The following is a 26,584-nucleotide window of genomic DNA, read 5'->3' as shown; positions in this document are numbered from 1 at the left end:
ATGAGTTATGCCTTTTGGTTCTGGTTGCAAAAGACGCCATCTTGAGGGTTTAACATCTCCTGGAAAGAAGGAAGCTAGAGGCAGACTGCTAATCTGGGTTTGCTTAGTTGGAAAACATTTACACTAGGAGTCCAGCGGATGTGCTGTAAACATTGAAATAGCCAGGCCTAGTCAGCAAGCTCAGTCAGTGAATCAGGATACCATCCACCGACCTTTACGTGGCACATCTGAAGTTCTCACTGTACCATTGTGGCTTTGGCTTCATCAACTATGGTTATCTTCTCTGATTTTAATGCCTATCAGTCTTTACCAGCTCTAGCAGCCACCGCTTGCTAAAACTTTGCCACGAAGTCTGGCTCACTGACCTCCAGCTGCCTGACAATTCATTGCTCTCCTCCTCAGCCCAACCTCGAAACCACTGATCCCAAAGACGCAGCTGGCACTCAGAGAATCAAGGTGGTCGGTTGGCTGCAGACACACTAAGCGGCTCCAGACCTTCTAGCAATGGCTGCAACTTTCCTGGCACTGCTTTAGTTACCAGGTCTTGTAGGTGCCTGACCAACTGGCAAACCAGTGAGGAATACACTTCATTTCCTGGGAAGTGATGTAAGACATTGGGGGAGGGAGGAGTTAATAGATTGCCTGGCACTGAGGGTAAGAGAGAAGGGAAGGATAGCTTGCACCGAAGATGATGATTCCAGTGGCATCCTCACGCCAGATGGCGGAGCTGGAGGAGGTGACTCTGGACGGGAAGCCTCTTCAGGCGCAAGGCCGCACCGGAGCCACGAGGCCTAGCCAAGAGTGGGCAGAAGAGTGCCCTGGTCAAGCGGCTCAGAGGGGTGAGGAGGCGGCCTTGCCCGGGCGTCGGAGGGGAGCGGACCCAGTAGAGACGAGTCTCTGCCGCGGCGCAGGCGCAGTGCCCGCCTCGGCGCGGGCTCGCTCAGGCCGCCAGCGCGAACCTCCGGAGCCGCGTGGTGCTTGGCGGGGCTCGCGTGGGAGTTGAGACAGCGCCGGTTCCCCCGCAACGGCGGCGGCGCGAGCCCGAAATGGGAGGGTGCGCGCTCCTCTCCCGGAGTGTCTTAAGCTCTTCCCTCCTTCCCGCACCCGCTCCTTGTTTGTGCCTCAACATTGCAATATTATTGAATATTAATATCATTAAGTATAATGTATGACATAAGTACTATATTAATAATTAATGTATAATATGGGCCAGTTAATTAACAACTGGTTATTATTTTGGATATTTTTGTAATAAGTGTCCTAAGCTCTCTAAGTCTAGCTTTCCTTAGCTGTAAAAATGTGTGGATGAAAAGGGGCTACATGCTAACCTGAATAGCTCAGGGAAGGCCTGCATGGTCTGAAACGAAAACATTTTATTTTTATCCTCACCTGAGGATATTTTTCCATTGACTTTTTTTTTTTTTTTTTTTTTTTTTTTTTGAGAGAGAGAGGGAAAGACAGAAATAGCGATGTGAGAGAAATACATTGGTAGGTTGCCTCCTGCATAGGCCCTGACCAGGGCCTGGGCTGGGGAGGAGCCTGCAGCTGAGGTCCGTGCCCTTGATGAGAATCAAACCCAGGACCCTTTGGTCCACAGGCGGACTCTCTATCCACTGAGCCAAACTGGCTAGGGCTGAAATTAAAACTTAAAATTAAAAAGCAGTTTATGGTGGGTAGTCATATTCTTCCCTGACAAAGGTCAATCTTTACCTGAATTGAGCCTATTGTCTTTTTGCATCTATGATAACATATCTTTGAAATATCAAAGTAATTTTCCTTTTTCCAGACCCCTCAAAGCACAGGCACCACTCTGCAGAGACCACAAATCCCCTCATTGTTATTGAGTTAATTGTTGACTGTTAACTATAGTAGTTACTATACTGCACCCACCAAAGTAAAAGAAGTATGGATCTATCATTTAACTTTTATCCAATCCCCCCACACACTTTGCTGTCTCCTGCCTCCCTAATCTATCACCAGTGGATTTCATGTAACCCACTTATGTCTTCTCTTTTGATTGTAACTTATAAAACGAGGTGCAGAACTGCCATTTTCCATAGCATTATCTCAATCCGTTGAGATTCTGCTTCCCTGCAATTGTCAACAGTGTGGGCTCAAGTACTAATTAACAAAAATTCTTTACAGGTTTGAATGTTTCTTATGTTAATAAATGTAAAGTTACTAATGAACGCTACCTTAGAGTTTTTGGGAGCATCAAATGGGATAATGCACTTTCTACACACACACATCTTGGTTATAATGAACACACTTTTCAGGTAAACAGTAATTATTATTGACATTTTACAAAACCTACATTTTTGGCATATGCAACGCTCAAAAGAGGAAGAAGAGCTGTAAGTTGGCACTGATTACTTCTTCTGGGCCACTTTATCAATATTTAAACCTAAAAGAGCCGAGAACGCCGTGCACACCTGAAGGGGATCCTTCTGCAGGCCACGGGCTTGGGAGAACTTCGGGCTGGGGCCTGAGAAGGCTGCGTCTTCTCCGCCACGTGGACCACGCGATCACCCCGCCTATGTTCCCTCCCACGGGCTTCGAGCCGAGGGACACGCACGGCGCACGGCGCGCTACCCAAAGGCGCACGAGCTCCGCGGCACGCGCCTCCCGCTGCCACCAGGGGCGCAGGGAAGCTCAGCGGCGACGATGTCGCAAAAGCGTCGCGAAGGCGCCCGTCCGCCCTTGGCGGCTGCGGGCCACCTGTATAAGAGCAGCGTGCTGGGGTTTGAAAACAAGTATGGAAGTGCCCGAGGTCCTGGGAGGTTGTGGGCGCTCGATGGGGAAGCGGCTCGTCGGTGCCCCGGGCTGCTAAGCTCCCGCTGCCTGCATTCCCGCAGCGCGGCCGCAGGGCCATGCTGGCTTCGCGCGTGGCGCGAGGCTCGTGGGGTGCCCTGCGCGGGGCCACATGGGCGCGACCGGGCAAGGGGCGCGCCCTCGGGGCCCTGCTGCCGCCCGCACCCATCTGCCTGGGCTGCCTGGCGGAGCGCTGGTGGCTGCGCCCGGCCGCGCTCGGCCTGTGGCTGCCTGGAGCAGGCCCGCGGGGCCACTGCTCAGGCGCGGGGAAGGCGACCCCGGGGCCCCCAGCCGGAGAGGGCGCCGCCGCGGAGGCCCCGGGCGGCCCGTGGGGCCCGGAGAGCGCCGCCAACCTGGTACGTACGGAGGAGAAGGGGCCACCCTGGGTCGGGGTCGCTGGCCCTGCGGGAATCTGCGGGGCTCAGACCTGGATGCGAATACCGTGCTTTGACCTGTCCGGGTCGGGCGCTTCCGTTTCAGAACTTTTAAGCCGTTTCCTGAGAAGTGGGAGAAGGTACGGGCAGGTTGTCCGGGTCGGATGAATTTGAGAGGGACCGACCGTGTCCACTTTCAGTCCTGGCGGTGAAGTTAGAATCCCCCCTCCACCTCTTCTATCCGCATGGATTGCTGGGCCGGCCTCCATATTGCATTAGTAAAAATAGCCTTCGCTTGTCTAATAAAAGTCTATTTTTAATTTAATGAGGGAAGGGAATCCCCAATGCTTAGGGAAAGCCCTTGGGAGTCATCAGAAAGATATACAGGCCTTTCTGTCTGCTTGTGCAGGTTTGGTTCACTATTATTTGACCTTTGGCAGTCTTATATATCATAAGATGAATGACAAGTAATTTAAGTTGTAGTTGAAAGATTTTACAAGTGGTTAAGTCACAAAAGGTGATTAAAATTCTCCTGAGGTTACGGAGGGAGGTATTTATTTGTCTACTTACCTAATGAAATCCTGCCAAGTAGTAGACACCAGAGCATGAATGTAGGGTGAGCTTTTGATGTCATGTTAGCAAGACTCATGCAATTATTACATCTTCAATTGTTAGGTCTTCAGCGGGCCCCTGCACTGCCTTCATAAGTTGTGCAGCATGGGTTGAGGTGGCCACATCCTGGCAGGGGTCTCACCTCCTCTTGCTGGGTGCTTTGAGGTTGCCATATGCTGGCTGAAGTCCTTCCCGGAACGGCAGTAGTTGGTCGAGTATGCCACGGGTTTTTGGTTGGATAATCGCAGATTAGATTGGCTCTCTTTAATTTTAATTTAGAAATTTTCAGATTTAATGAATATAAATTAGTGAGGCAATGTTGACAGAAATAGCGTACATGGAGTTAAAAAGAAACCCTTTCTCTGTATTCAACCTGGTTTATTCACCAAATGAAATGATCTGGCTGTTTGCAACTTTGTCTTTAATTTTGCCCCACGAGTATATGAGATTAATTTTGGGCCTCTTTATTCTGACCTTCTGCTTTGCTACTCATTTTTCTCAATCAGGAACTATCTCCCCCCCCCCCCCCCCCCATGAGTTGTTGTAACATTGAATTGGTATTTGACTTATTTTGTACCACAGTATGGTCAACAGACTTACTTTTTTCTCTGGACTCTGAAACACTCTGACCATTGAACTTGAATTTGGAATATACTCCAAGAATGTTTTCATTTAATTCTATAATGTGGTCTGTTTTCATTAAAAGGTCCTTGGGTAGAGGTTTGTATTGTTTCTCTTTTGGTGATTGTTTCCTGGAGAATTTGAAATTTTTCTGTAGCTTTCAGAGACAGTATTCTGCAACCTGATCCTAATAACTAATAACGCCATTATCTTGCCTCTCTGAGGTTTTGTTTAAAAACAGAAACTTCATATCTTTAGGGAACTCTCTTTTCTTACTGGATGGTCTGTGGAATTTTAAAAGATGTCTTTAGAACTGGAATTGATGACTTAAAAAAAAAATCAAGATTAAGGTTCAGTCAAGTTGGTTACTGATTAAGAAAGAGGTTAACTAGGGTTAGTCTTGTGAGAGAGTCACATGGGCTAGAATTGGCAGCCTCGACTCACTAGGGTAAAAATCCAGGCTTTAGGGAGAGACATTTTCTTGGTATTATTTCTGTACCCCATTGTGCAGGGTGTCTTAGCACCCCGGGGCTGAGGCTTTTAAAATTCGAATATTGTTTGGCAAGGAAGGAATGTTCTTCAGAGCAGCTGCCAAGAAGCCCTTTTGTTAGTGCCAACTTCAAACAGCTTGGCTAGAAATGAAATTTCAAGGAATCATAAGGCTCCCACAGGGGAGCTGTGAAAGCTCTTAGTTTCTAGTTGGGGATCTTAACATTTCTGTGACTGTTTTGAACAGTTTTTCAAACTTCTCTTTATTTCCTAAAAATTTCAATCCCTATTCCTAGTTCCATTTTCTTTCAGCAGTTCTCCAACTTAGTAGTGAAATTCTGTAATTCAATGTTTTTCCCCCTCTTCATTCCAGTTAACCGACACTGTGTATCATTTAGTATTCTTTTGATGGGTATGTGTAGAGGAGTGAGGGAGATTAATTTGCAATAAATATTTTTAAGCCAGAATGCCTGGAGTTGATAATTTGTTCTTTTTTCCTAGACTGTCTACTTGAAGTATAAGAGCTTCTTGAAGTTTCACTTTTAAAAGCAGTGTTTAAAGTTTTCCATTCCAATGGTGAGGTCATATATTAAAGGCTTGACATATATGGTAGATAATACATGTTTGTTCCTTCTCTCTTTAGGAAGAAACCTATGTGTAGTAGACACTTTAGCCTACCTTTGGGTACATGACACATCTTCATCTTCTGTATTCTTGACAGTTTTAAAATGATGTCTGTAAAAACAGAAAGGATTTAAAAACTCAATTTAAAACACTAAATTTAAAGTGTATGTAGCTCTAACCCTTAAGCTGATCAAGTGTATTTTTCTAATGTATATATTTATTTAAAGTATAAATTTAATTTAAATTTTGTTGTCTTTTTGTTTCAGTATGAAAACCCATGGACAATACCAAATATGTTGTCAATGACGAGAATTGGCTTGGCTCCAGTTTTGGGCTATTTGATCATTGAAGAAGATTTTAATGTGGCACTAGGAGTTTTTGCTTTAGCTGGGCTAACTGATTTGGTAAGTTATAAAGTCATTTCCTCTGTTTTGCTCCCCTTCCACATCCCAGGGTCTCTACGGCACGGAAACAGCACAGCCTTAGTTTGCTTTTTCTTGGAAGGAAATCCTCAAGATGAATTTCACCTGGCACTTTATTTAAGGGCTTGTCTTTAGCATCTATGTGGAACTCTGTTATTCTTTATATTATCTAAGTAAGGTAGTGGAGGTTGTACGGAGGCAAAGGAGAGGGACTTTTTTACACCTGCTTTTTATTTATTTTTTAAATATGTTTTTATTGATTTTTAGAGAGAGAGGGAGGGAGAGGGATAGAAAGGTAGAAACATCCATGATCAGCTGCCTCCTGCATGCCTATCTTTGAGGTTCATAGAAACAAAATTTCACCTGCCCAGTAGCTCTGGTGAGCAATATGGAATTGGCTGAAGATTTTGCAGGATAAACAAAGGAGGGCATTTGCGTTGTTACATGGCATTTCCAAATATTCATTAAATATAGTTGCAAAAAGGCTGCCACTTCTGTTTTTCAGAGTTTAGGTCCTGTTTTTCACAACTTCTCCCCATTCTCACAATCTTTTATTCCTGCTTTTATCTCTGAAGTCTGTGAAGGCATCCACTCATTATTAATATGGTCTCCAAGTCTGTCCAAGGTTATTTATACTGATAATGGAATTTTGTTTTTCATAGCAGACAAGTTCTTTTTCAACTACTTGTTGATCTTTTTTTGATGGTAGGGTTTTTTTTTTAGCTGCCACATGAGATTGTGATATTCACTGAATAGGAGGGGCTTCATTTGCATTTTTCTAAGTGTGTGTGGAAACCTGAGTTAATTGGCACCATATTTCACATTTATTCCATGGAGGTTTTGATGCCTCTAGAATGGGCAGATGGCTGGACTCATGGAGGGTTTAAGCAGGGGAATGACAAGGCCTGATTTATGTTGTGTATGGGAAATGGATTATAAGAAGGTGACAGTGGAAGCAGGAGAGGCTGGTTAGGAGGTTTACAATAATCTAGGGGGGTTGGTAGTTTGGACTAGGGTGGGAGTTTGGAATGGGGGAGAAATGAATGGGTTTGAGATATGTTTTGAAGATAGAGTTGATACATTGGATTGAATGTGTGAGGTGAGAAAAAGGGGTTAAATATGATGGCTTTTTAACAAGCAGGTACATTGAGGTTAACATTTTCTGTGATTAACAGCACTTAGAGTAGGGTAGGATTTGTGGAAAAATTCCAAGAACTATTATGCCTTTTCACATAGAGTTGTCATTTGGGTAGTTGAATGTAGTTAGTGTGGAGATGGAGGAAGTCAGTGGTTAGAGATATGGGAGTTGTCTGGATGTAGATGGTCTGGGAAATCATCAAAGCTGTGATGGGATCAGAGAAATGAGCAATTAAGTACAGCAATGGAAAGGAAATGAGTGAATGACACCAAAAAGGAATAGCTGGCGAGAAGGGAAAATATTAGGCAATAGGACACGTCACAGAACTTAGGTGAGGAAAGTGCTTCAATTTGTGTTGTGGTCAAAGAAGCTAAAAATATAGACTTCATTGGTGACCTTTGTGAGTGCTGTCTGTAGAGGGTGGGGACAATCAGAGTGGGATGGTGGTCAAATGTAAGGTGGTAATGACAATAGACATCACTTTGAGGAAGTTTTGCTTTATCGGGAAATAAAGAAATAGGGTCAAGGAAGGGCAGTTTTAAATATATATATCTGGAGAAATTTTTGTTCTTAATAACTAATTAGGTAGGAAGGGAGAGATTGAGGATGCAGAGAAGGAGAATGGCAACTCACAGAAGGTGAGAGAGGACTTGGGATCAGGGCTCAGGGCAGGTAAAGAGAATGAATGGATGCCAGTAAATGGTGGATTTGGAGGTGGGAATATGAAGGAGTGCTGACAGTCTGTTTCTATTTTTCATGGAAAATGTAGATACGGTAATGAGCTAGAGTGAGAGGCTTTAGGAAGTATGGAGTTAGTTTGAGGTGAGAGCAGACAGTGTGAAAAGAGAAGGTAAGCAGGTATAGGGTTGAGTGCCCATGAGAGATTTGTGGTCATAAATTTCTTTTTCTATTTTTTTTTTTAGGTTAGAATTAGGGTTAGGGTTAAAGTTACATTTAGGGTTAGGGTTAGGTTTAGGGTTAGGGTTAGGGTTAGGGCTAAGGCTAGTGTTAGGATTAGGGCTAGGGCTCTGTGGTCATAAATTTGAAGTGAGATCAATCAGCTCATTTATGTATTTTTCTTTTTTTTAAATAAATTTTTAAAAAAATATTTTTATTGATTTTAGAGAGAGAGGGAGAGAGACAAAAACATCATTGATAAGAGAGAATCATTGATTGGCTGCCTCCTGCAACCCCCCCACCCACACACACACACACACACACACTTACTGGGGATCGAGCCCACAACCCCAGCATGTGCCCTTGACTGGAATCGAACCTGGGACCCTTCAGTCCCCAGGCCAATGCTCTATCCACTGAGCCAAACCGGCTAGGGTTATGTGTTTTTCTTGATCAGTGTTCAGCTGCTTGGGTGCAGGCCTGGCTGGAGGACATGGGTAGTTGTGTTTAAGCAGGATTGAGGGAAAGTGGAGTAGGAGTTATAGATGCTTGCAGAGCAGTGATGATGTTGATGACCTTGGAACCTAATGTGGGTAGAGTAACAGGATAAGAGGTGATGATGGTGAAAAACTGGGAGGTTAATGTCCCTGAGATCAGAAACTAAACTAAAAGCTGAATCTTCCAAGGCCCCTACTCCCAGTTCTAGGCACTTCCTGTTAGCCAGTTTTACACCTAGTCTACCTAAGAAGAAAATAGATTGTTTCAGTTGTGGTAGTAATATCTAATAACTACTTTTTGGGGAGATTTAGTAAATGTTGATTACTGAAGACAACCAAGCCTTTGAGGTAGGTAATAGTGTCTCTGTTTTCCAGATGAGGAAACAGGCTTACAGGGGCCAAATTGCCCAAGGTCACACAGTAAGTGGGAGAGCCAGAACTTGAATCACTTATGTTCTGTTGCAAACAGCAAGTTCTTTTAAAAAAAAAAAAAAAAAATTTTTTTTAAATATATTTCTATTGATTTCAGAGAGGAAGGGAGAGGGAGAGAGAGATAGAAACATCAATGATGAGAGAGAATCATTGATCGGCTGCCTCCTGCACGCCCCACACTGGGGATAGAGCCTGTAACCCAGGCATGTGCTCTGACCAAGTATTGAACCGTGACCTTCTGGTTCATAGGTTGATGCTCAACCACTGAGCCATGCTGGCTGGGCCAAACAGCAAGTTCTTAACCATTGACCTGTGCTACTGCTGTCTCCTCTAACTCATTGGAATATTTGAGATATGGAGGACTTATCCTCCTATATAATAGAGGTAATATGCAATTGACCCTCACAAGATGGCTGCCTACGACCAGGCTGGCAGGGGGGTTAGTGAGGGATGACCAAACGACTGAACAAGCAGGCTGTGTGGGGCGGCCAGGCCGGCAGGGGGGTTAGTGAAGGACAACCAAACGACTGAACAGCAGGCTGTGTGGGGGGGAGTCAGTATGAGGCAACCAGGCCAGCGGGAGGGGGCAGTTAGGGGTGACCAGGCCAGTGGGGGGGGGGGGTGCTGTTGGGGCGACCAGGCCAGCAGGAGGGGCAGTTGGGGGCAATTAGGCTGGCAGTGGGGGCAGTGAGGGGTGACCAGGCCAGTGGGAGGGTGCAGTTGGGGCAACCAGGCCAGCAGGAGGGGTAGTTGGGGGCAATTAGGCTAGCAGTGGGGGCAGTGAGGGGCAACTAGGCTGGCGAGGGGCGGGCAGTTGGGGCAACCAGGCCGGCTGTGGGGAGCAGTTAGGGGCGACTAGGCTGGCAAAGGGGGTAGTTGGGGGCGACCAGGCTGGCAGGAGAGGGCAGTAAGGGGTGACCAGGCCAGGGGGTGGGGGGGGGCGGGGGGAGGCAGTTAAGAGCAACCCGGTCAGCAGGGGCGGGCAGTTAGGAGCAATCAGGCCAGCACACAGAGGAAGTGAGGGGCGATCAGGAAGGCGGGGGGTGGGGTGGGGCGGGCAGTTACGGGCAACCAGGCAGGCAGGCAGGTGAGCAATTAGGAGCCAGCGGTCCAGGATTGTGAGAGGGATGTCCGGATTGAAGAGGGTGCAGGCTGGGCTGAGGGGAACCCCCCCCCCATGCATGAATTTTGTGCACCGGGCCTCTAGTTTATCCTAGATGTACCATATTCAATTACATCTAAATTAATTTGATTTTTTTCCCTTGGAAATAGAACTAGAAAATTCAAATATTTTTGAAGCTTAAAGTTAAATAAAGTGAGTAAAAGCCAGGTAGGGATTTGGAAAATCAGAAAATATAGGCCTTGCTTAATAAGGATAGGCAATACTTGGTTTCAATCTATTTTGTGATCCCAGAGTGGGCATGGAGATGTGGGTTTTTGTGGTAAGACTTTGAATATTTAAGTATTGGCAACTAATTTATATTTTTTAAAGCTCTGGGCAGGTCATACAAAGCCAGCCTGTAGGCTCCATTTGGCCCACTGGCAAGCAGGTATGACCTCTGCTTTAAAATATAACTTATGTGCAAGAATATTAAATAAGTAATTTTTGTATCAAAAATTTTAAGTAGGCCAGGCATAGAGGATTGAGTTTTTTATTCAAATATAGGTCATGCAAATGCAGCCAGATGTGGAATTAACAGTGGCACTAAATACATTTTTGAAAATAATAACTTAAAACTGAGGGAGTTGGATGGTAGAAGAGTAGGTAGGAGTGAGTCTCACAGTTAAAGGGAAGTCCTTGCAAGTAAAAGCAGCTTCAGTCCAATGCTCAAGAGAGGGGCCTCGTAGTCCATGCCCTGTCACTCATGCTTTCTGTGAGTTTTGGGGAGATTTCTATATCTCTAAATTTATGTCTGGGTTCACCCCACAGAGGGGCATTGTGGAAACATGGAGAAATACCAGAAGGTCTTGAGAAAGAAAAGTACTGTAGACAAATGAAATTATTTTCAGACCAGTTTGTAATTTAAAAGCTAAACATATACCAGTAAAAGAATGAGAAGGTTTGGGGATAAGAAACAGAAGAGATTTTACTTACATTTTATGAAAGTATAGTTGTTACCCTGGTATCTCTTTCAAGATAACTACTCTGTGCCTATTATGATATTTATTTAAAAAACAACAACTTCTATTTTCAGTTGGATGGATTTATTGCTCGAAACTGGGCCAGTCAGAAATCAGCTTTGGGAAGTGCTCTTGATCCACTTGCTGATAAAATACTTATCAGTATCTTATATGTTAGCTTGACCTATGCAGATCTTATTCCAGGTAAGAACACTGTCATGCGCACTTTTTATCGCATAGGGAAGAAGGACATTAATCAGCTTAGGATTTCTCTTGATAGACAGATAATTTTTGTCCCCAAAATATATTTTTTAATTTTAAACTGTTTCTTTAATTCTAAACTATTGAACTGTTTGGTTTGTCAAATTATTTGTTTTACTTTAGAATTTATGAACTTATTATAGTAGTAGAATTCATTTAGTAAGATTGCTTAAAGTTAAAATTGAGCAAATATTTCATAGTGCCAATTCCTATTACTCTGGAATGTTTTGAAACTATGTTATATACTCTTAGTGCCTAGCTTTTTGAAAACAATTTAAAGTTTTTTTTAGTACACTTTAATAATAATAAATGAGAGGTCTGAAACCCTGAAGATGTCTAAAATTTCACATTATTTTTACTTAGATACTATTATGCAATTTCAAATCGTGCATGTTTGTACAATACATTATCTGAATACTCTTTCTAACAAAATGTTATGATCTTTTGCCTTGTGTTTTGCATGTGCTTTTCTGAGTGTTCATTTTTTACTTTACCTGTATTTCTTAGTTTTTCTCCCTTGATTCAGTTTAAACTATCTCCAAGAGTTCGGAATAGAATCTGAGAACAAAGAAGCTGCCACATGGTCCTTCAATACATAGCATGTATTATTAACATTTGAGAGGAAGAAGTTTCAGACTGGTATAGAATCCTCAATCTAGATATTCTTTTTCTCCTCTACCTTAAGGCTTTTAAATTCCCATACCAAATTAAAAAAATGAATTGGACTAATGGTTATATTTATGTGCTTCTTTGAAAGTCAGAATGGTGTTAGTATATGATTGGTGGTGTTGAAGGGGCAGGAGTTGTCTCAAATAAATACAAATACTTTGTAGGGAAAAAGAATTAAGGAGCATTCTGTTGACATTATTAAAAATTGAAATGATCTTGTGTACTTTTGTGCCTCTCATTTTTCTAAGTTATTTTTTAGTTTTTTGCTTTATTTTACAAAAGTTAGCCAGGTGTTTCCCTATTAAACATAGCATTGTTCCCAGGTTTTGTTGCTCTGAGCTTTACCTAAATAATTGGTGTAGGTTGTTTACCAAACTGAGACTTTGCTTCACTATCATTCTGGAAATTTCCATTTTCTCTTTTCTGTGTTGAGTCGGTTTTTCCAGGCTCCTATGGCTTCCTTGTTAAGGTCTTTCTGTTGATGGGGGGGAGGCCCCATTTCCTGTGTAAAGATGCAGTGTGACAGCCACATTTTTAGAGCTCTAAAATGTCTTTATTCTAAGACATATAAAATGTCATGTAAAAGACATCTGAAATGTTGTTATCTACTCTTCCTACTTGATGGAGGTTTGAACTGGGCATAATTTTCTTTTCTTTTTTTTTTATAATATATTTTATTGATTTTTTTACAGAGAGGAAGGGAGAGGGATAGAGAGTTAGAAACATCGATGAGAGAGAAACATCGATCAGCTGCCTCCTGCACACCCCCTACTGGAGATGTGCCCACAACCAAGGTACATGCCCTTGACCGGAATCGAACCTGGGACCTTTCAGTCCGCAGGCCGACGCTCTATCCACTGAGCCAAACCGGTTTCGGCTGGGCATAATTTTCATTTGCAGATTATTTTTGCTCAATTTTTGTTACATAAACTAAGTCATTTATTATAGGCTAGCAAGATTTCAAATTGTGGAGCTCCTACTGGTCTTTCAGTTCCTAAAGTATTCTGATCACAGATTTGACTGTGATGGCAGAAGTGGTGTTATAGGTCCAGGGAACATCAGCTACTGTTTTCATGCAGAAACTGCAGTGCCAGATCCCTAAGCTTGTCTCTTCATCTGGGTTTGCCACTGGAGGAGCAAGTGTACTTGGCATGCTGGCTGATCTCAGTTTTCTTCACCACTTTCCTGAGGGAAGCATCATATCGGGTTCCATATTTACCAGCGATTCCTACCTTCTTGGTGCATTTAGCCATGTTGTTGCAAACCAAGTCAAAACCCAGAGAGCTGGCTCAGTTTTGAAGACTCTGTTCTACCGACTTCTAGATTCCATCTTGCTGTTGACAAGTCTCATGCCATTCTGATACTTTTCCTTTACATGTGATTATGTTTTATATTGCAAAGCTTTTAAGTATCCTTATTACATTTTCCCAGTTGATGTTTTAAGAAAAGATATCTGTCTTAAAAATTAATTTTATTTCTATGGATACCCAATTATCCCAGGACCTTTTGTTGAAAAGTCTGTACTTTCTCCAGGTACACTTCAATGACCATATGTACATGGGTTCGTTTCTGGGTTGCCTAGATTTTTCCCCGTTGATTTGTCTGTCTTTGTACCAGTACCATTCTTAATTATTATTACTTTGCTAAATGTCTTGATATCTGGTAGAGCAAGTCCTTCCACTTTTGGTATTCTTACCCCTTTTCATTTGTGAATTTTAGAATCAGTTTTTCAAGTTCCCCCAGAAAATCCTGATGGGATTTTAATTGGAGTTGCATTGAATTTATAGATCTATTTGGAAGAATTGGCATCTTTACAACCTTAGTCTTCCAGTACACAAATATGATATATCTGCTCTATTTGGGGCTTTTGAAATTGTCAAAATGTTAGTTTTCTCTAGAGCAGTAGTTATTTTTTTATTAGATTTATTTCTAGGTACTCGATAGTTCTTGATGCTTTTATAATTGGTAGCTTTTTTATATTTCATTTTGTAATAACTTTGTTAATAGATGAAAGTCAGTTCTATTTCTAATGTTGATTTTTGTGTCTGGTAACATTTGTTAAACTCTTATTCTAATGATAAAAATGTAAATGAAGTCTCGGGTTTTCTGTATCCTCAATTATGATATGAATTGTCTGTAATTAATGACAGTATATTTTTTCTTTTCCAGTTCTTTTGCCTTTTCTTTTACTTATCTTACTCCACTGCTCAGTACAGTGTTGAATAGGAGTGGTATCTGTGTCTTATTCCCAATCTCAAAGGAAGCTTTCAACATTTCACTATTAAATACGACATTTCTTGTAGGGTTTTGTAAATACCCTTTTTCAGGTTAAGGAGTTTGCTCAGAGTTTCTATTACAATCAAATGTTGAATTTTATCATGTTTTTCTTGTGTATTATAGCAGTCATATTTTTTCCCTTTAAGCTGTTTATGTGTAGTGGAATTGCATTCTTGATTTTCTGATGTTAGACCATTCTGAAATTTCTGACATAAATCTAACTTTGTTGTTATATATTATGAAGATATTGCTGGATTTGGTTTGCTGATATTTTGTTGGTGATTTCATATAGATCCACGAGACTGGCTTAGAATTCTTTTCTCCAGATAGCCTTGTTAGGTATTAGCATCAAGTTTATACCAATCTTCATAAAACGAGTTGGGGAATCTATTTTTTTTTTTTCCAAATAAGATCGCAATTATTCTTTAAATGTTTGGTAGAACTTGTTGAAGATATTTAGGCCTGGAGTTTTCTTCGGAAAGAGTTTTAAAATAAGTGATTGTGAATCTTTTCCTTAAATCATTTTAAGATGATTCAGGTTTTTTGGTTCATGTTGTATCTTGTAAGTTGTGATGTTTTTCTAGGAACTCTTATCTGTTTCAGTTGCATTTTAGAAATTTACCGTAAATCTTCAAAGAACCAACTTTGGGCTTTGCTGAGCTTATCTGATATGTTTAGGACTTGATTAAATCTTGTTTTTTTATGTTTTCCTCCTCTTTCCTTGAGTTTTCATTTTCTAAATTATTTAGACTGGTTCAGTCCCAGTATGCAAATGAGGGAGGCAAAAATTATAAGGAAGGAGGTAAAGACTGGGTGTGTCCATTTGGCAGTTGTTATTCCAGGATGTTTATTGCTTGGACTTGAGCTGAAGTTTAGCAACAGGTTTAGCAATTTACTAGCAGCTCTGAGAACTGAAATATATGTATAGTCCTAACTTCCTTACTAGCCTCCTAACTCTGTTTTAAATGAATCTCTTGGCAGTGTTTATTCTGTTTTACTTATTTTTCATTATAATCACCATGTTGTATATTATTATATCTTAGTCATCTTAAAACTGAAAGTTTGTCCCATTGCCACCCTCTTCCTATTTCTCCCATTCTCCAGTCTCTGGAAACTATTACTGTTTCTGAATTCAGTATGTTTTAAGATTCCACATATAAGTGGTGCCATATGTAGTATTTGGCTTTTTCTGTCTGATTAACTTTTTTCTTGAAGGATATTTTTCTGAGTATACAGTTCTGTGTTGGTAGTTATTTTCTTTGAGCACATTTAATGTATTCAGTTGCCTTCTCATTGGTAATAAGAACACAGTTAATCCATGCCTTTTTTTTTTTAATTGATTTCAGAGAGGAAGGGTAATGAAGAGAGAGATAGGAACATCAGTGATGAGAGAGAATCACTGATCGGCTGCCTCCTGCATGCCTCCCCCACCCCACCTCATTGGAGATTGAGCCCGCAACCTGGGTACATGTCCTGACCAGGAATCGAACCATGAGCTCCTGGTTCATAGGTTGATGCTCACCACTGAGCACACCAGCCGGGCAATCCATGTCTTTTTTTAAGGAAATCTTTTTACATTGAATGCTTTTAAGATTTCTTCTTTGTCTTTGGTTTTCCACAATTTCACAATAATATTTGTGAATATGAGTTTCTTTTTTATTTATCTTGTTCGAGTCTTGTTGAGCTTTGTAATCTGTGGATTGACATCGTTAATCAGTTCTGGAAAATTCTTAGCCTTAATCTTCAGATATTGCTATTGCCTATTTTTCTCTTCTCTTGGGAACGTAATATACCTATGTAGACCTTTTCACAGAATCTTTTAGTTGTCTTAGCCTCTTTTCTGTATGTTACCTTATTTTATTTTTCTGGGCTCCATTTTGGGTGCTTACTAATGTACTTGCTCATTCAGTTCCCCAGTTCTCTCTTTAGCTGTGCCAAGTTTATTTAATTATTGTGTCTTCCAGTTATAGAATTTCTATTTTATTCTTCAAGCTTACTAAATTGTCTTTCATAGTTTTCAGTTCTCAGCGGAAATCTTTGTTTTTATATCCCTTTGAAAACAATAAATTCAGTTATTTAATAGACTCTTATAATTCTAAAATTTTGCCCGGCTGATGTGGCTCAAGGATTGAGTGTCGACCAATGCACCAAGAAGTCGCCAGCTTGATTGCTGGTCAGGGCACATGCTGGGGTTGTGGTTTCGATCCCTAGTAGGGGGCCTGCAGGAGGCAACCAATCAATGTTGATGTTTCTCTCTCATCAATATTTTTCTCTCTCTCCCTCTCCCTTCCTTTCTCTCTAAAATAAAAAAAACACACATTTAAATAAAATTTCATATCTTTTGAGGGAGGGTTTCTTTCATTTGTTGTTTCTGTTGATTCTTACTCATGGTATCTTGTGAGTTTGGTTATTTTTGACTGTTTAGTCATTATATTAATGTTTGAAAAATAATTTGGAGGAATATTTTTATGTTTAGGATGATGGCATCATTCTCCAAGGAAGATTTTTTGTTCAGTCCTGCTAGGTGCTTAGGAATGCTAAGAGGCTAGGACTCCCTAGATCAGGGGTGGGGAACATCCAGTCTGCGGGCTGTATAAGGCCCGTGAAATCATTTGTTCTGGCCCTGCTAAGGCACTAGGGATGAATTAATTAAATGTTTGAGCAAATATAGCAGGCTGATTTTTAAGCTGATAATTTTGTATGGCCTGAGAATCCTATCTAATAATAGAGTAACATGTAAATTACCATCACTCCGCTACGCCCACGATTGGGCAGCGGGAGGCTGGGGGGCGGGACTCGGGGTGGCCTTTCCGGCCATTGAGAGGCACGGATCTGCTGCCACTGAGGGGGGCTACCCTGCTGTTGAGAGGCGCAGGGGGCGGGACTCTCGCCCCCTGTGCCTCTCAACGACCAGATCCGCGGCCGCTGAGGGGGCCTGACCTGGACACCCAGCTGCGCCTCTCAACTGCAGGGTAGCCAGGTGTCCGCGGCAGCCCCCCTCAGCGGCCGTTGAGAGGCACAGGGGGCGGGATTCCTGCCCCCTGCACCTCTTAACAGCAGGGTAGCCCCCCTCAGCGGCCGCGGACCATCAAAAGCGTGGGAGCTGGGTGCCTGTCTGCTCCGGCACCAGGCCTTTCAGAAGCCGAGCCGGAGGCTTCTGAAAGGCCTGGTGCACCAGCGGACAGGCACCCAGCTCCACCGCGAAAAGCGAAAGCGTGTAGGGGACCCTACACGTGCATGATTCAATCAAGCACTGGGCCTCTAGTATTGTTATAAATATCCAAATGGCCCTTGGCAGAAAAAAGGTTCCCCACCCTGGCCTATATTGTCAGATGGTGAGACATTCTCGTAAAGCTTTAGTACCATCTCCTCTCCCAATCCTGGGGGATAGTCCTTCAGACCCCAGCTCAAAGCTATGAGGTGGTTTATCAGACCCCAGCCTCCAGGGTTTGACTGCTGTCCCCCAGACCATCTGAGACTACCAAAATTTCTATTCAACTTTGTGTCTTGTGTCCTAGGAGTAGGGACAGTGGCTTTGAATATCTAGACCTATTTATTTATTTATTTATTTATTTTATTATTTTTTATTTTATTTTATTTTTTTGAGTTCTCACTCTAACAGGCATTAGCCTGACACTTTCTCAGCATCTTGTAAGCAGCTTTCGGGATTTTTATTATTATTATTATTATTATTATTGTTCTTCTTTAGTTATATTAGCAGAAGGATTGTTCTGAATGATTTAGTCAGATATTAATGGAAGCTGAGTCCCAGGATCTTTTCATTGTCCTTGTAGTTCTGAAATTTTATAGTGGTATATGCTCTAGATCCTACTCAAATTTGGTGTGAGTCTTTCATTGTGCTGGGTATTAAGGAGTCTCCTTCAGTCTGAAAACTCCAATTCTGAAAATTGTTTGTATCTTTGATAATTTTCTACCCTATGTTTTCTTGGTTCTCTTCTTTCTGGTATTCTTAATAATATGTAAGAAATATTTAAAACAATGTTTAATAAATTATAATTTTGGTAGTTAATAGAACTTGGACCCGAGTCTTTGCAGTGTATCTCCTCTTCTGCTGAAATCTCTTATTTAGGATTAAGGTATATTTCTTTTTCCCCCATGGTGATGAAATACATTACCAGGTGCTTATTTTTGTTTGAAGTTATGTTTAGGAGATTTATTATATGTAATTTGCATGAGTTTGCTGCATTTTAAAATTTGGTTGCTGTTAGGTGGTGCTAGCTAATTATTGCTATGAAAAGTTTGTTGTACAGTCACAAAAATGTCCCTAAAAATCATGGCAGGTTGGCTTTTGTTACTTGGTTCATATAACTGTATCATCTGTGTGTTCCAAATGCCATGAATTGTGTGGAGAACCACTTTCTCTTTGGAGAAGTCTTGTCATCCAGTTCTAGGCCAAGGATCAACACTTACATCATAGCTGTGACCAGAAGAGATTTAAAATTTAAATCTGTAATTCATTAGTCAGATTTTTCTCAAGTTGCAAAATCAACAGAATGTCAAAGCTAGAAAGGACCTTAAAGTATAGCCTCAAAAGTAATGCACAAGAGCTGTTTGAAAGTATTATGGAAATGGGGATGTACAGTGATTTTTTATTTTAGTAATTGAAACATTTTGTTTGTTTCTTGTTTGTTTTGTTTTTTTAAAAGCACATGCAGAACATTGCTTTTATTCTTTTTTAAAAAAAATATATTTCTTTATTGATTTCAGAGAGGAAGGGAGAAGGAGAGAGAGAGATAGAAACATCAGTGATGAGAGAGAATCATTGATCGGCTGCCTCCTGCACACCTCCTACTGGGGATCAGGCCTCAACACAGGCATGTGCCCTTGGCCGGAATCGAACCTGGGACCCTTCAGTCCGCAGGCTGATGCTCTATCCACTGAGCCAAGTCGGCCAGGGCAGCATTTTGAACTGTGTTTTAGCCTCAGGTTTTTTTTTCTAAAAAAAAATAAGTTTCCCCTTATGAAATTGATACAGGTTCATGGTTAAGACTTCTTGTAGCACTGAAGGATATAAAGTGAAACAAGTCCTCTACCTCCCATTCTCATTCCACAAGGGAGTAGTAGGGGCTCCTTGGCATCCATCTGAAATATCCATCTGCTGGCTTTGCCTCTGGGGTCATGCTGTAGAATCTTAGGAATAATAAGGAAGTATTGACAAGTTGAATTCATGTTTAGTTAGAATTCACTGAATGAATGGGGCAGGAGAAAAAATAGCAATTGTTGGGGTAGGAACTGGCTCAGATAAGAATGAGAACATTTTGTTTCTTCACAGGTGGTACATATAGCAAATTTTATTGTTTATTATAATGATAATGATGCCTAGAATGCAGAAGCAACCAGTCAAAGGTCCTGAGATGCCAGTATGATTTGAACCCTGACATCCCTTCCAACCTCTTTACTATTTTAATCCCATGTACTTATAGTGAGCATGGTGATCTTTTCCCCCAAACTTACAAAGCTAAATAACAGAAGTGGTTAGAGCTGAGTAAAGCTGACACTGATAACTAACTGCAGCTTAAAACATGTGCAAGAAAAACAAAACAAAAGGAGGCCTAGAAGGTCAACATTCTGCAAGGCAAACTTAGACTTTGAAAGCCATAGTCTCTTTTCACTTTGTTTTGAGTTCATGTAAAAAAAGATAAAAATCAGTGGTTCACTTTAAGGATCCTAAACTTTCAATAGATGTTTATAAAAAAATGAAAATTTTTACTTATGAAAAACACCCATTTATGGTAAGGCTTATCAGAAACACCAGTTTATGGTAAGGCTTCACTGTATGTGTAATATCTTAGTAATTTTAAAAATCCCAACCAAAATTATTTTATTTTTGATTTTCAGTTCCACTTACTTATATGATAATTTCAAGAGATATAATGTTGATTGTTGCTGTTTTTTATGTCAGATATCGAACTCTTCCAGAACCGGTGAGTTTGTTTCAAAGAAAATGTTCTTTTATTATTACTTAGCACTTAAAGGGAAAAAATAATCACTCTGTTGTATACTGAGTTTCACTTTATGGGAATAATTTATGGCAGTTCTTTTTTAGAAATCTATTTGCCAAGAATTTTTTTAAAAACACACATTAACTGTCATCTTGCTTTAGTAGTTTTCAGTGAACACAGAATAATCAATTTAAAACAGACATGCCTTATAAGCCTAATCAATGGACACAGACAGCAGGGGGGTGGGGGCATGAGTAGGGGGTGGGGGGTAATGGGGGAATAAGGACACATATGTAATACCTTAATCAATAAAGAAATTTTTAAAAATGCAACAAAAACAGAAAAAAAAAACAAAAAACAGACATGTTTTCGTTTTAAGTCCAAATCCTTTCAGTTGATAGCACATAACTAACTGCAACTTAAAACCCAGACCAGCTACCCCCATCCAAGCTCTATTAGGAGTGTTTGCACAACGAAGCCCTTTTTGCTATCTAATTGAGCCACTACTATGGCTTGTCTAGAACTGATTTTTAAAATCACAGCTGTATGAGCATGGGATGGTTAATTTGTATATTTGTTTATTGGTTTTACAAATATTTGAGCATATAAGCATAGCATAATGACCTCATCTGTTGGCTCCCAACTCAGTGAACATAGCAGTATTTTATTTATTTTGTGTTTTTAGTCTATAAAAGAAAATAGTAATAAGGGAAATTTATTGAATTTTTTAGTAGAAATAGATAGACAGATTTTATGATAGTTATCATGTTAGTTTTTTAGGAACTAACAAATCTATGGGTTTTTAAAATCTCTTTTCAGTAACCCATATATAATTTATAAAGAATGTAATAATGCTCATTTAGGAAAATAGAAAGTGCAGATAAAGGGCTTATTGTAGCATAGAGCAAGGCCTGTGGTAAGCATTGAGTAACTGTTACCTACATATAATAACAAAATGTTTATTTGAAATTGAATGCTAAATTGAGTAAACTTTTATTTTTTTTGTCCTCTGCCAGCGAACACTTTCTAAGTATTTCAATCCTTGCTATGCTACTGCTAGGTTAAAACCAACCTTCATCAGCAAGGTAAGAGACACACGGCGTCCTTTTAAGCTTATTACAATGAATATAAACCTCAGTCTGGAGCAGTTGAAAATGAGACAGACCTAAATGCATTGACTGTAGTGGATAGAGAGTGGGGACATTAACCCAATATTTTTGTTCTCAAAGCTTTTGTAATTTTTAGTATATGTGTTGAGTTTTGTGTTGGTGGTCTGAGAATTTAAGATGAGGGAATAGGGCCATCATTTAGGGAAAGTAAACACAAAGAGGTTATGAAGGTTCCTTTCTGGTTTCACTACCCACCTCCCTTTGGTGAAAACAACTTATAATAAGGTTGTTTCCTTTTCAAGCTTAAGTGTTACATGCAAAGCGATAGGAGAAAGTTTATTCACAATTTCATAAACAACTGCTATTCTAAGTCTCCATCCCGTTTTCCTGAGTGAGCCACTTCAGGATTATAGCTGTGTGCCAATCTTTGCACACAGAGAGGACACTGTTAATGGCTCTCAAGGCACATTTGTTTTTCTATTGGCCTTGATAAGTTTGCTCTACTCATTCTTGTGTCCCATCCTTTGTAGTGGCAGTTTATCAGGCTGGGGATGCCTGTCATCTTTGGGACAGAGGGGTGATGGCTTTTACATATTTATTATTTTTTAACTTTATTTAATTATTTTTATTGAATTTTAGAGTGAGAGGAAGGGAGAGGGAGGGAGAGAAAGAAACATTTATGTTAGAGCAAAACATCTGTTGGCTGCCTCCCACATGCCCCCTACTGGGGATCAGTCCTGAAACCGGGGCATGTGCCCTGACTGAGAATCAAACCAGCAACCTTTCCTTGCACAAGACGACCGCTAGTCAACTGAGCCACACCAGCCAGGGGGGTGATTACTTTCAAACCAGAAATTCCCTGGGTGGAACTTTACCTATATATGTGGGGTTTTATTTTATTTTTTATTTTTTAAATTCAGGTGACTTATATTTGTATCACAGTAATTTGATACAGATAGGAAGTGGCTTAAAGAAGTGGAGGGACAAATACCTCAAATCCTTGATCTTGCAAGAAGTTCTCCAGGCAGTTTTTATTATTTATTTTTAAAACAAAGTAGAATTCTTGTCATTTGGCTGCAGAATGGATGATAGAACATAGGTGCTTCTCTAGGCACATCACCTGCTGATTCCCTGTCACCCACTCTCCCCCAGACATGTTTCACAATGAGTAGAGTAGGAGTCTTCAGTGTCTTTCTGGTTCTGTTTCTTCCTTTGTCCTCCATGCTGTCTTTTAGGGTAGGGCATCCTCATTTCCTCCAGAGAGCCTCTCATAGAGATGAGTGCATTTCAGGGTTCTAACCTCATGAGTTTGACAGGCAGACAAGCGATAGCATTGAATGAAGTGCTGGGAAATCTGGGTTCTAGGTTCAGATATGTAACCTGCTATGATTATAGGCAAGTCACTTTACTAATTGCATTACCTTTTCATCTGTGAAATTATTTCCGTATTCACAGGGCTGTTTTAATGGCTGAAATAAAAGGCAAAGAGCTTTGAATCATATTGAATTGCTATGGAAATTCAAGATAGTGGTACTTTCTGACAGTTGCCCTTCTCTTTGCTGTGAAGAGCAGCTGTGCAGATAAATGGGCCAGTTGGTGAAGTTCACCCCTTTGTGTGAATGCCAGCTTCTTTGGCAGGAATATTAGAACATTAAACATGTTGAGGGTATGTTGTGTTACTCTGTCTTGTGAGTTTGAAACAGGATCTAGTTGGCACTGTTCATGGATGGATTTTTTTTTTTTTTTTTTAGGTAAACACAGCAGTCCAGTTAATCTTGGTAGCAGCTTCTTTGGCAGCTCCGGTTTTCAATTTTGCTCATGGCTTTTATCTTCCAATACTGTGGTAAGCTAAATTTAGTATTACCCTGTGAGAATGTCAACAAAATGGCTTATTGTGGTAGTCCTAGAATTACTTTGTTCTTATAGTGTTGATTGAGCACCAATCAGGTAAAGCTATGGGCTGTATTCTATGGTTGATATTTTATTCTTAAGAAGCTTACTATAAAATATGGGGTATAGAAGTTATATTTGAGGAGTTTTCATGCAAGTTAAAGGGGATGAGAGGTACAGATGATATGTTGGGATTTCAGAGGAAGGAAGCCATTTCCAGGTGGAAAGAAGAGGGACAGCTTCAGGGATGAAGTGGCATTTGAACCATGAGGTCTGGGTGGATTTTATACAGGGAGAGACTGAGGGGAGGCCATTTTGGTGACAGGCAGACCCTGTGCAAAGCCAGGTGTAGAAGAGTGGGCAGGGAAGTGTGTCCAGCCTAGTGAAAGGGCCATTGTGGGAGGGAAACTTGGAGAAAGGGTTTTGAATTTTATTTTATTGTGCTTATTGTAGCCTTTAAAGGTGTCAAATTCAAACTCTCAGAGTTTGGATGTGTCACACTGATATTGAAGCACTGCATCTTAGTATACTTTTAACTCTATAATTAAAACCTTCTTGCTTGATGCAGTCTGAGCCAGAAAATGGTTGGTTAACCAGTCAGTTAAGCTAAAAAAAGCTATAGAAATTATGCACACACTAAACTTTTTCTAAAATACTAGAGGCCCAGTGCACGAAATTTGTGCACTGGGGTGGGGGCAGTGTCCCTAAGCCCAGCCTGCACCCTGTCCAGTCTGGGACTCCTCAGGGGATGTCGGACATCTCTCTCACAATCCGGGACTGCTGGCTCCTAACCACTCGCCTGCCTGATTGCCCCTAACCACTTTTGCTTGCTGGCCTGATCGCCCCCAACTGCCCTCCCCTGCCGGCCTGGTCTCTCCCAACTGCCCTCTCCTGCAGACCTGATCGCCCCCAACTGCCCTCCCCTGCCGGCCTGGTCTCCCCCAATTTCCCTCCCCTGCTGGCCTGATTGCCCCCAACTGCTCTCCCCTGATGGCCTGTTCGCCCACAACTGCCCTCCTCTGCCAGCCATCTTGTAGCGGCTATCTTGTGATGACATTGCACAAGGGCGTGATGCCAGTTAGGCTTTTATTATATAGGATATGCAAGTGTACATTGATTCTGATTCATTCTACATCTTCTGAATAGGACCAACACCTTTTCTTTGAATACATCTCTGATTTTCATATTCTGCTTATTTTAAAGTGATGTCAGACTTTAAGACATTTACAAAGCAATCTGTATATAAACTTTCTAGATTTTGTAACATTTTCTCTAGTATTTTAACACCCACATTACCTGCTTACCTTACAGTAGTTTTTAGCAAGTTGGCTGGTTATCAAGTCTTTCCAGAGCATCCACTTAGTTCTCGAAAACAGTAGCTTTTCCTACATGTATTTTTCGTTGGCTTATGTGTGAATTTAGAATATTTAACTGGCATGAACAGCTTTGGGATCAAATAAAAATAGTCTGGATGGTCCTACACCTCACCTGCTGGAGCGGAAGTGCACAATGCACTACTGATGTAACTTCCAGGAGAAAGTCGGGTCAGTCTGCCAGTTCGCTTAAGGAAGAATCAAAAAAAGAAAACAAATTTATTTTAAATGACTCAGATTTCAAGAAATAGAGTCTAACACACTCAGCAGCATGGAGTAGTAGAAAGGGCACACGGCTCCAGAGTTGAAGCCAGGCCAGACTCTAGTGTGGTTCCGTGGCCCTGAACAACTTCTCTGTTGCAAAAATAATATCTCTATATATATAAAAGCCCAATATGCAAAGTGTCCCTTGACCTACCGGGAGTTCGATCACTTGCTATGATGTGCGCTAACCACCAGGGGCGGAACAAAGGGAGGCCCCAGCCGGCAGCTGGGGAAGGGAAATTCCGGCTGGTAGCCAGCAGCCGCTAGGGACCCTACCTGTGTACGAATTTCGTGCACTGGGCCTCTAGTGAGAATATAAGACGCCTAGAGTAATGTCTGGGGGGAAAATGACAATTGCTAGGATTATCATTATGTTCTTGGGCTCAAGAACTAGATTTGTTTGACGTACTAATTCTAATGAGGTCTTAAGGAAAAGCAGTGCATTTAAATTTTTGTAGTTAAAAATAATTTTATACCACACAGCCTTTTTTACTTTTTAAATAATTTTAAATGTATTTTTTTTATCACTCTCACAGTTACTGATCTTTACTTGACAACTAAATTTTCTTTTTTTCCATTAAAGGTGTTTTACAGCTTTCACCACGGTTGCATCAGCTTACAGTTATTATCATTACGGTCGGAAAACTGTTCAGGTGATAAATGGCAGATGAATCCGTCATCGTTAGCAAGGAAGCAATATACATCATTGGCAGCAGGGCCAGTGGAAATGTACAGGAGTCTCCCTACTTTGAAAAAGGACTTGTCAGATCAAACCATGTCATCAATATTTAATGTGCATTGAAAATAAGCTTGATCATGGGCATATGCAGAATTTCCAATGTATTTTTAAATACAAATAAAACTATCATTTAGAATTTTTTACCATAGGTTTCTTTATTAACTTAAAAGGAATCAATTCCAATAATTGTCAGTCATTTTTAAATATTTTTTTAGAAAGTAGTGTCCAGAGCATGGAAACTAGAGAATTGCCACTTCTCTTTAATAGACTTTAGATCGCTCACAATGCATTAGGGAATTTCCTAGGTTTAAATATATGTAGCCTACACAAGTTGGCTATACAACTTTAAGTTTAATTTGATCACTATGTATATTAACAGTTAATGAGGTTAATATTCGATCATTTAAGGCTAATGACAGTAAAGGTAGCTTAGTTGTAGATGAAGTAAACTTGTAAAGAGATTATAAAGATCCAAATAGAGGGTAATGAAGTTCATGTTCGGTAGTCTTCCAACCTCTCAGGTGCCTAATAGTTTTATCAGGATAACAAGTAACAGAAATAGTTGGAATAATAAAACATATCCATGAGCCTACACCTTCCAAGAGGCAGTGAATTATATCATGCCTTCCAACTGTATTTCTAACATAGCAGTGTTTGTATGATATTGGAATCTGTACTCATATGTTATGTATATAATATAAAACTGTATTTTTTAAACTTTGGGGAATATTCTTTTGTTAAGATGTTAAAAGAATAAAAAAGCTGGAAAACAATGTACCTTCATCTTGTGTTGTTTGTATAGCATATTATAGTTCTTGGTTGTGTAAGTTTTCTGATTCATAACCTTCATTCAGATACATCACTTGCATTGTAAAAATAATTGTTTTGGGACCATCTGACTTAAAAGCCCGTATTCTCACTACACCGGCATGTTTAGGAGAATGAAAGACTAAGGTCAGTGCTGTGCTTCCTCTTGTCACGGGAGGCCTGTTGCTGCATGT

General features: G+C 40.8%; 1 protein-coding gene and 2 pseudogenes across 3 annotated transcripts; 1 reads left to right on the top strand and 2 right to left on the bottom strand.

Moving 5' to 3' along the window:
• Positions 1–299: 299 nt before the first annotated feature.
• Positions 300–707, bottom strand: LOC114231334 (uncharacterized protein C14orf119-like; annotated as a pseudogene).
• Positions 708–2,710: 2,003 nt separating this feature from the next.
• Positions 2,711–26,356, top strand: CRLS1 (cardiolipin synthase 1). 3 transcript variants are annotated; one of them, XM_054723788.1, is made up of 7 exons: positions 2,713–3,167; positions 5,798–5,935; positions 11,113–11,242; positions 20,105–20,190; positions 21,225–21,293; positions 23,069–23,160; positions 25,428–25,609. In XM_054723788.1, the coding sequence occupies exons 1-7, from the start codon at positions 2,871–2,873 to the stop codon at positions 25,513–25,515; spliced, it is 900 nt and encodes a 299-aa protein (XP_054579763.1). In that variant the 5' UTR covers positions 2,713–2,870; the 3' UTR covers positions 25,516–25,609. The 3 variants fall into 3 exon arrangements, with proteins under 3 accessions (XP_054579762.1, XP_054579764.1, XP_054579763.1); XM_054723787.1 differs by lacking the exon at positions 23,069–23,160 and having other exon boundaries at positions 2,711–3,167; positions 25,428–26,356; XM_054723789.1 differs by lacking the exons at positions 11,113–11,242; positions 20,105–20,190; positions 23,069–23,160 and having other exon boundaries at positions 2,712–3,167; positions 25,428–26,356.
• LOC103285658 (60S ribosomal protein L37a-like) lies at positions 12,945–13,221 on the bottom strand (annotated as a pseudogene).
• Positions 26,357–26,584: the final 228 nt, after the last annotated feature.

Source organism: Eptesicus fuscus, chromosome 12 (assembly GCF_027574615.1).
Source record: "Eptesicus fuscus isolate TK198812 chromosome 12, DD_ASM_mEF_20220401, whole genome shotgun sequence".
NCBI classification, from domain to species: domain Eukaryota; kingdom Metazoa; phylum Chordata; class Mammalia; order Chiroptera; family Vespertilionidae; genus Eptesicus; species Eptesicus fuscus.
Note: the sequence above shows the minus strand (reverse complement) of the source record. Positions and strands in the feature narration are given on the sequence as shown.